The sequence below is a fragment of the Drosophila mojavensis genome, unplaced genomic scaffold, assembly GCF_018153725.1.
Source record: "Drosophila mojavensis isolate 15081-1352.22 unplaced genomic scaffold, ASM1815372v1 contig_74, whole genome shotgun sequence".
Classification (NCBI taxonomy): Eukaryota; Metazoa; Arthropoda; class Insecta; order Diptera; family Drosophilidae; genus Drosophila; species Drosophila mojavensis.
This window is the reverse complement of record NW_025318899.1, coordinates 9,021,736-9,030,659: the sequence shown is the minus strand read 5'-3', so window position 1 is coordinate 9,030,659 and position 8,924 is coordinate 9,021,736. Positions and strand designations below refer to the sequence as shown.

Here is an 8,924-nt window from a genome sequence, read left to right as displayed (position 1 = left end):
TGAAGGTACATGGGCACACGGCTTGTTGTTATAGTAACTGCTGCTGTTGTTGTTGTTGTCGTTGTTGTTGCTGTTGCTGCTTGGCAGTTGTCGCACGCCAGATCCGTAGTGAGTCACATGTCGAGACTTTGATGACGCTCGTCCCGCTGCTGGCAGCGCTCCTACCTCTGCCTGCGCATTATTTGTTGAGCTAGTCTCAGCTTTTGTGCTCATCATCAAAACATTGAAAACGGAATTGCCAACGAAATTGGGTCAGGGACGTGCTCAGCATGCTAATCAAATTATGCTTGCCAAGCAGCAGCAGGCATATGACGCACACAGCTTAATTCGAAATTGGGAAATGCGGGCACTTTTCTAGAGGGTGCCTGACGGTTACCCAAAACTCCAATTCTGCAGGCATGTAATGTGTGGTAATTGAAGAATGGAACTTAGCGTGGATCAGGGTTTGAATATACAGGTAAGTCTTAGCATTAGTCTGAGCTTTACTTGTTAGAGCTGATATTGTTGTTGAGTAAAATCTCTCAATCTGAATCGACATTTGACTAGCCAATCAACACGCAGATAAAAAGTAAAACTTACTATTAATAAAATAATAATATATCGTATTGCATATGGGGACTACCCCACAAAAATCAAAAGTTTTCAACTTCGCCTCGCATATACATATGCACTAGAAAACTTGATATCTCTTTGATCTCCATCCAATGAACGCTTAATCACTACAATGTGATCTTCAGTCAATGTCTGCAGCATCTTTGATAAATGATCAACGAATCGAGGTCCATTTTTCACACATTATTTTCATTCGGGGAAAATCGCTGCCAAGCAGCAACAGCAACAACAACAACAACTGCAGCAGCCGCAGCAGCATCAGAAATTTGTATCTCTCCTCAGATGCGTTCAGTTTCGGTTTTAGTTTCAGTTTCATTTTCAGTTTTTTGTTTGTTTCATTTTCGAACAAAAAACAAGTTATATGACAACGTTTTGCACAATTTGCTTGGGTTTTCTTTGTGGCCCGATGGCTGTATAACGGTGCCCGGCTCTTAAACTCTTATTGTTCATTAAACAACAGCACTTAAAATATAATGTGACCGATCCCCAAGGCAGGGCCAACTCGGCCAACACGGGAGCACTCGGCCAATCATTATGCAAGTCCAATCCGAGCTTCGGTCAACGCCATCGTTGGCACCCATGCTGGCTGCTGGCTCTGGCTCTGGCTCTGACTCTGGCTGCTGTCTGCTGGGTCGCTTTACTCTCAGCTTCACTTTCCATTTCTTTTGTCAGCTGCAATAAACACATATGTATATACATATATATATATATATTTCTCTTTTTGCTGCTGTCGGCCCTTAATTGCAGTCTATCGCATATGCGAGCCAAAGTCATGTGATTATGCAGCCATATGCACAATGAACCTTGAATCAAGGCTGTTAGACCTCTGCCTATTGACTGAGACGGAGCAACTCGAGCAGTGGATAGTAATTATAAGAGTTAGTTATACCTAGAGCCATATTTGATATAGCTAAAGGAGAGTATCGAATGATGATTAAATATCTATTTCAATATATCCATATAGTCTTTTTCAGCTTCTCGCTGTTGCTTTAGTTGCTTTAATCGATTTCTCGGACTTCAGATTTTTTTGTTTTATTTTTTCTTTCCTGCTTTTGGCTGCTTTGCCCTTTTTTGCAATTTTTTTTGTCTATTGCTGCATAAAAATGCTGCTTAATTATTGTCTTATGCATATGAAGGGGTGTGTATATATCATGAGTATGCATGTGTGTGTGTGGTCGTTGCCTGCGCCTGAGTCATGCGCCATATATCACTTTCACTTGCCATAGCAAAAATGACAACAGCAACGGGCAAAAATCTCAATCAGGCAAGCAACCGAAAAAGCGAGGCAACCAAACCCTGCCCTGCTCTCTCTCTCTCTCTCTCTCTCGCTCTGCTTGGGCCCCCTTTCTTCTCATTCCTCATTCTCCGTAATCCTCTCTCTCTCTCTCCTTTCCTACTGCCAAAGTCCAATTCCGTGTTTGACTTATTTTATCCCTCATGTCGGCACACCATGGCATCGCTCCCTCTCTTTCTTCTTTCCCCTCCCCCACAATCAATCTCCATCTCTGCCCGACCTCGGCGCTGCTCTCTGCTCGCAGGAACTGGCCCTGGGGCCATTTGCATTTCATTGTGAAATATCCGCTTGCAGTCGACACTCCATAAAATGCCTTTAGACAACGCCTTGCAACTCTTTGTGGCAGCTGCACGCACACACACACATACACTGACACAGCAAGTTGAGTTGTTGCAAGATCATCGAGTTGCATAAGCACTTAACTGTTGTTGCCAAAAAGAAAAAAAAGTCGAGTGAGTAGCAGAAGAAAAGAAAACATAATAGTTTTCTAAAGCCTTAAGAAAGCACGCTTTGTTTGCCTTTGCAATGATTTCCAATTGGAATTCGAAGTCACATTCGAGGTTCGAAGACAAATAGCCAATAAGTATTTATCTAACTCATTTTGAAAGACGGTTTATTTTGGCCTTCTTTTTGTGCGTTGTATCGTTGTGTATCTTTTGGTTTAGTCACAAGATTTTCACTTTCATTCGCTGACCAAATAGCCAAAGATATTGACAGATATCCGATGCATATGTATGTGTATGTGTGTGTATATATGCAAATTAGTTGAACAACCGTAAGCAAAATCTTTTGCTACAGATATGAGAGAAAGATGGCCAATACGAGCAGCAGTTTCAGCCAAGAGGCAACCGCTAACAGCCAACTATCAACTACCAGCATACGCAGTTAACAGTTAAAAACTTTTTTAACTTCTCGTTATTTGTTTTTTTTTTTTTTTTCTTTTTTGGCAAATGAAAGAGAAATTGTTCGCCCGGCCGTCGAGAAAAATAAATACAGATTTTATATGCTAATTGGTGCGCACACTTCGGACCAAGTCTGAAGCTCTTCAGCGATATGAGATGATAGATGGGCTTGGTGCGCCGTTGGGGGAGTTTGCAGCTGTTAGTGCTTATCAACGATAAAAACGGTATATGATACACTAAAAAAAGATATCAAGTCTTAATGAGCTATTAAAACGTTCAAGCTGAATATGCGCTGTCTGCATGCATAAAAAGTAACTTTAAATTATTTTATAACATTTAATGAAGATCATAAGCACGAGTAACTAAAAGTCTATTTCGTATAGTTTTACTATATTTAGATATCTTTTTGATATATTTTTAAATTATAAATCTGAGATGTATTCAGTTATATGAATTCATATTATAATCGGGTATTCAATCAATGAAAGAGCATTTGTTGTCCAGCTAACTGTAAATTGTTTTGATTTGGCTTAAACTAAGCTTTATTTATAGAAATCTATTATGAATTTATTTTCTAGAAAATAAACAATTTGGCAATATGCATAAATATGGCAAACAAAATTCGCTTTCTATGATGGGCTTTTTGTGTAGGACTCGCTGGTAAAAATGTTGCGCAACCAAATCGAAGCATTCGGCGAAGCAATAATCATATATTATGTGGCACAGAATGGTGCTCACAAAGTGAAAAGCTGAAATGCTGAACTGTCGAATGGAATTTGACACCTAGGCAAAATAAGTAAGAAAAAAAGAAAAAACAACGATTTGGTTGCGGTTAGTGGCTTTTGCTTTCGGTAAAAATTAAATATTAGACACGACTTGGCTCGGACTGTAGGTTTAATTAAATTTGTACGCCGTTTATGCCTAAAATGGATAAATATTGGGTTTACTGAATGCCATTAGGGCAGCGTACCGGGGTTACTTAATGACCCAAACAACAATTTTTAGCTGTAAACTGTGAAAGAGAAATGGGAAAAAAAGAGATGCGGAGAAAGCAAAGCAAGACAAAATCAAACCAACTGCAACAATTCGCTAAATTTACAACAGCAGCAGCCAACAGAACAGGTGAAATATTTACAGGTGAGTCTCTCTGCCGGTGTCTGTGTGTGTGTGTCTGTGCTTGTGTGTGTTTTTGCTGATATGCAAATACGATTTGATTATCGTCGTGATTATTTTCAATTGTGTTGTTCGGCCTCATGTAGTTAGTTGTTGAAATTTGATTTGAAATTATTCGCGGTATTCAGGGTTGGTGTGTACACATTTCACTAAATGCTAATTAAAAATGTTAGCGAATTTTGAATCATTGATTGAAATAGTGTTAAACGGTTTTCTAACCGGTTTCACTGAACGGTTTTCCAATGTCTATTCCGAATTATTAATAGTTTATCAAATATATGAACCATAAGCAAAAGTCAGACTAGCTAAATAATCCAAGAGATTCATTTTTAGTAGAAAATGAAATATCCGCTGGCAGCTGACTAAATTAGTTTTGATTAATATTATGAAAATGTTATTTAAAAATTTTTAAAATAAAATTTTAAGAAACGTATGTTTGCATCCAACGGAGCTTTAACCGATAATCAACATATATTCGGAATGTTTCGCGCCTTAGCAAAGACACAACCCAAAACCACTATCAATAATAAGCCTTGCTAAAGACACTGATCCCATAAGTATGTGCTGCCACTCCGCTGTATTTTTAAATGGCGCTGCCAGACTCAAATGAAACAGCTGTTGCATTTCGCGCCAAATTGAGCTGCACTGCGCTTATCTGTGTGCGTGTTCAACTGCGTTTTATTTGTGTTTAAAATTTTATTGAGAAGAAGAGAAATAAACTGACTCAGAAATATGAGCACAACAGTAGCAGAAACTGCAACAACAGCAGAAAATGCCGATAAAACAGACGATTCAATGGAAAAACTGCAAATCGACGAGGAAGACGAAAAGAATGTGTCTCTCGAAGATATATTAGGTGGCGAAGCACTGCAAATGTCGGACAGCGAAGATGATGAGACTTCTGCACCAACAACTAAACAGGTATCCCCGAGAAATAGTGCTCATCGGCTACAGGACAGTGATGAAGAGCGGAATGAGGACAATGCAAACGAGGGTATGGAAAAGAATGCAGCACCAAAGCATAGAAAGAAAATAGCAATAATTGATTCGGAAAGTGAAGAGGAGCTGGAGGAGGGGGCGAAGGCATCTAGATCAACAACAAATCCAAAAGAGAGTAAACACAGTGATGAGGAAGAAAAAGAGGACTTAATGACAAAACAAAAGTCGAAGAAAAAGATATCAGCAATAGTTGACTCTGACAGCGAAGAAGACCCAGTTGCAGAAGACAAGGATTCTGAGGCAAGAGCAAGCACGGAATGGGAGAAAAACAATGATGGGGCAGAAGACGAAGAACTAAAGTCAGAGCCTAAACATAAGAAGAAGATAAGTGCAATTATTGACACAGACAGCGAAGAGGAGCAGCAGGAGGTGGAGGAGGAGGAGAGGAACGAACGCAGAAAGCAAAATAAAAAGAACAAAAAGACAGAGAAGAAAAGGAAACAGCGACTGGAAAGCGGCGATGAGTTGAGTGGCCAGTCGAGCGATGGCAACCAAAGTGAGAATGAAACAAGAAGTAAGCTTAAAGGCATTGTTGATTCAGAATCCGAATCGGAGCGCAGTAATAATGAGGAACCAATGGAACAAGCGGACGCAAGTGAAGCGTCTGCAAGCAAACAACACAAAGCCAAGCCGATGCGGGTAAGTAAACAAACCATTATGCAAGCAAGCCACTCAATATTTTACGTCATTGCAGGCGTCAGCTAAAAAAGCTTTAGATGGGATGCAGGCCATACAAAGTGAGCAGCAAAGGCTGCACCGAGAGGCGCATATAAGTGTGCCCTATCATCAACCCAAGCCACGCACCCTGAAAGAGTTTCTCAGCAGACGCACCATCAACAAACCACTTGCAGTGGCTTTGGCAGGAGGAAGTCCCATGCCGAGCAAGGAACCCAGGAGATCATTGGCGCTGCGCATGAACGACGAGGAGCTGCAGGCATATGCGTAAGCTTAGTTAGCAATGGCTGATATATAAAATCTAAATGCATTTTTTTGCAGCAAACTAATGGAGGAACGCGCCAAGGAGGCAACCGAGTTCTTTAAATCAGAATCGGAGCACGAAGATGATGATGAAGATGGAGGCAAAGATGTAGTTGCAAATGCAGATGCTGATGTAAATGAACCAATGGACATAATTGATAAACCGGATCAAGTCGATAATGAGATAGGTGACCAACTGGAGGAGAAGACAGTTGAAGTGGAGGATCATGTAGCTCTATCAGAAATTGAGCCAGTAGTTGAGAATATTGCAGCACTCACTGAGGCTGAAACACTAGAAGATAATCAAGTTGTGCCTGAAATCGTTTCACCTACTAAAACAAGACTGGTAACGGAGGTTGTGGAGTTGCCCAAGTTGGATTTAAGCAATTTGGACATTACGCCGCCTTCGAAGCCCTCCACGCCACGCATAAGTGAAGCCATACGACGAATAAAAAATGAGAAAAGCAGCGATATTAGCCCTTCCTTAAAGGGCGATGCCAACATGGTCATTGATCTGGAAACGGGCGACATGTTTGCCAAGAAGCCAACGGGAGTGGATGATTTGCTACAGCGCCTAATGAAAACACGGGAGGCCAAGAAGCACAAGACTACGGAGACAGTTAAGTGAGTAAAGAAACAGATTAATCAGCTTCTACGTTTAATATTCAAATCTTTATGCAGCATTTTATCCGCTGCACATGGTAAGCTGGAGTTATCGAAGGTGAGCATACATCTGCATGAAGAGGAGCCAGTCATCAAGGAGCAGAAGCCAGGCGCAGCCTACCTTAAGATGCAAGATCATCTCAAGACATTGATAACCAATAAACGAATGGAAGAGCTACGCAAGAAGCAAGCTGAGGAAATGGAAAATTCAATTGATGAAGCTGATGAGGATGAGGACATGGATATAGATGAGGCTGAAGAATATGAACCAGATGCAAAGCCCAACAAAAGTGAACTGATTATTAATGATGATGAGGAAATTGTTGAAGCAGATAATGCAGAAGACGTTGAAGAAGGAGAGGACGACGATGTGGAAGTTGACGCTGGTGAAGCAGAAGCAGAAGCAGACTTGGAAGCAGAGTCGGGAACAGAGGCACCAGAGCAAGAGGAAACTAGCAGCAGCGACAGCGAACCAGAAGAAGAGACACAAACGAGCAAGCGTAAAAATCGCATTATACGCGCATTCGAGGACGACAACTCCGATGAGGATGATGTGGATCTGCTGCAGACGCCCAAGCCGAGCAATGCGCCGCCTGCGACTGCTGACGAACTGCAGTTATCTGCCCACAAGCTGTTTGACACGGAAGTTCAACGTTCGGCTAGCGACGAAGAGAACGAACTACTCGGGCTGTGCTCTGGAAGATTCACGCAATCGGAAATCTCATCGGCAGCACCGACTGTCGGAGCACTCATTAGTCAAATTCCCATAACACAAACACCAGCAAGCACACAGCCCGAAGAATTGGAGGCGCTGTGCTCAGGCACTTTTGAAACTCAGCCAGCACCAGAGAGCAATAAAATAATCTCCAGCGATGAGGAGGCAAAGCAACCATTGGAAACTGATAAGCCGCGACAGAAAAAATTGACCAAGAGGAGACAAAAGAAGAAGGCAAAATTGGGTTTCTCCGATGATGAAGAAAGCGATGATGATTCAGATAATAATGAAGAGGAACAGGATCAGGAAGAGTGCGAGGTAGAAGAGGCAGAAGAAGTACCGGAGACATTCGTCGACTATGACTCCGAAGAGAATGAAATCGTAGTCGAAATGACAAAGAAAGATCGCAAATTACGCGCATCGAACTTTGTGGAGAATGAAGCTGAATTATCTGAGTCAGAATGGGGCTCGGCTGATGAGGATGAAAAGAATATGGACTGTTATGACATAGAGCTTGGTGACGAGGATCAGTTTGATAGGGAAAAACTCCGCAACGAACTGGGTCAGATTCACGCGTGAGTAAATAATGGGTATATTTAGGAATTCACTTTAAGATGTCTTCTCCATTTCCCTCAGACGCAAAATGCTTGATCAGGACATACGAGAGGTGCGCAAGATAAAGGATATGCTCTTTGAGGATGAGGAGGGTGCAGTGCGTCAGCGACAGTTCCGTTGGAAGAACGCAGATAACGGCCTTGGCTTTAGCTTGGATGATCCCCGGAACCAAAACGGCGATGCTGAAGCCAACGAAGGTAGCGGGGATGAAGAGAACGAACATTTGTGGCGCAAGATTCGCTACGAGAGAGAGCAGCTCTTACTTGAGAAGGGACTTAAAGAGGTAATTAACTAAATTTCTGAGTGCAATCACCTGATTTATCCAACTATAATCATAGGCAACAGTAGGCAGCGGTTTACCTCTCTCGCCGGCTGTGACTAACAGCAACACAACTATACGAAAGCTAACCATAATCACAGCTAAGAAAACCACAGTGGAGGCAAAAAAGAGCTCGCCATTTTTGATCTCAAAGACCTCCCAGCAGCAGCAGCAACAGCAGCGAGCGGTGCGTGGTTCCTTTCTGGTGCGGGACAAGGAGACACTCAACAAGCTAGCTGGTTTGACCAAAGGCTCAGCTGGTGATCTGGATGGAGCAGCTGGCACTGTTTCCGTCAAGTCAGCCAAAGCTAAAAACTTTGTGTTTGCCACGCTAACTGAGGAGGAGCATGAGGTTGGTGACAGACAACATGACTCCCAACTATTCTCAACTTACTATTTCCTTATTCCTTTGCAGAATCAAAAGCGGAAGGCGGCCGATTTGCTAAACAGCAGCAGTGAGACGGGCATAAATTTTATGAAAAAGCCGAGACTGGAGCCTCGCCGGGAGAAGTGCCTTATCGATCAGCTGCTTTAAGTTTTAGTTAGCTTTTAATTAGCTCTAATTATCAAAAATACAAATTAAAGAAAACTTATTTTTAAATATTGAGTGCTGACCGCCCTTTCCGATTTGCAACACTGATTCACTGCATCACA

At 42.0% G+C, this 8,924-nt stretch overlaps 1 protein-coding gene across 1 annotated transcript; it reads left to right on the top strand.

Annotated features, from left to right (window-relative positions):
- The first annotated feature begins 4,613 nt into the window (after positions 1–4,613).
- LOC6581887 (claspin) lies at positions 4,614–8,871 on the top strand. Its single transcript, XM_002007565.4, has 7 exons — positions 4,614–5,619; positions 5,675–5,922; positions 5,977–6,582; positions 6,640–7,911; positions 7,973–8,234; positions 8,290–8,622; positions 8,686–8,871. Exons 1-7 carry the CDS (start codon positions 4,714–4,716, stop codon positions 8,803–8,805), a joined length of 3,747 nt encoding a protein of 1,248 aa, XP_002007601.2. The 5' UTR covers positions 4,614–4,713; the 3' UTR covers positions 8,806–8,871.
- Positions 8,872–8,924: the final 53 nt, after the last annotated feature.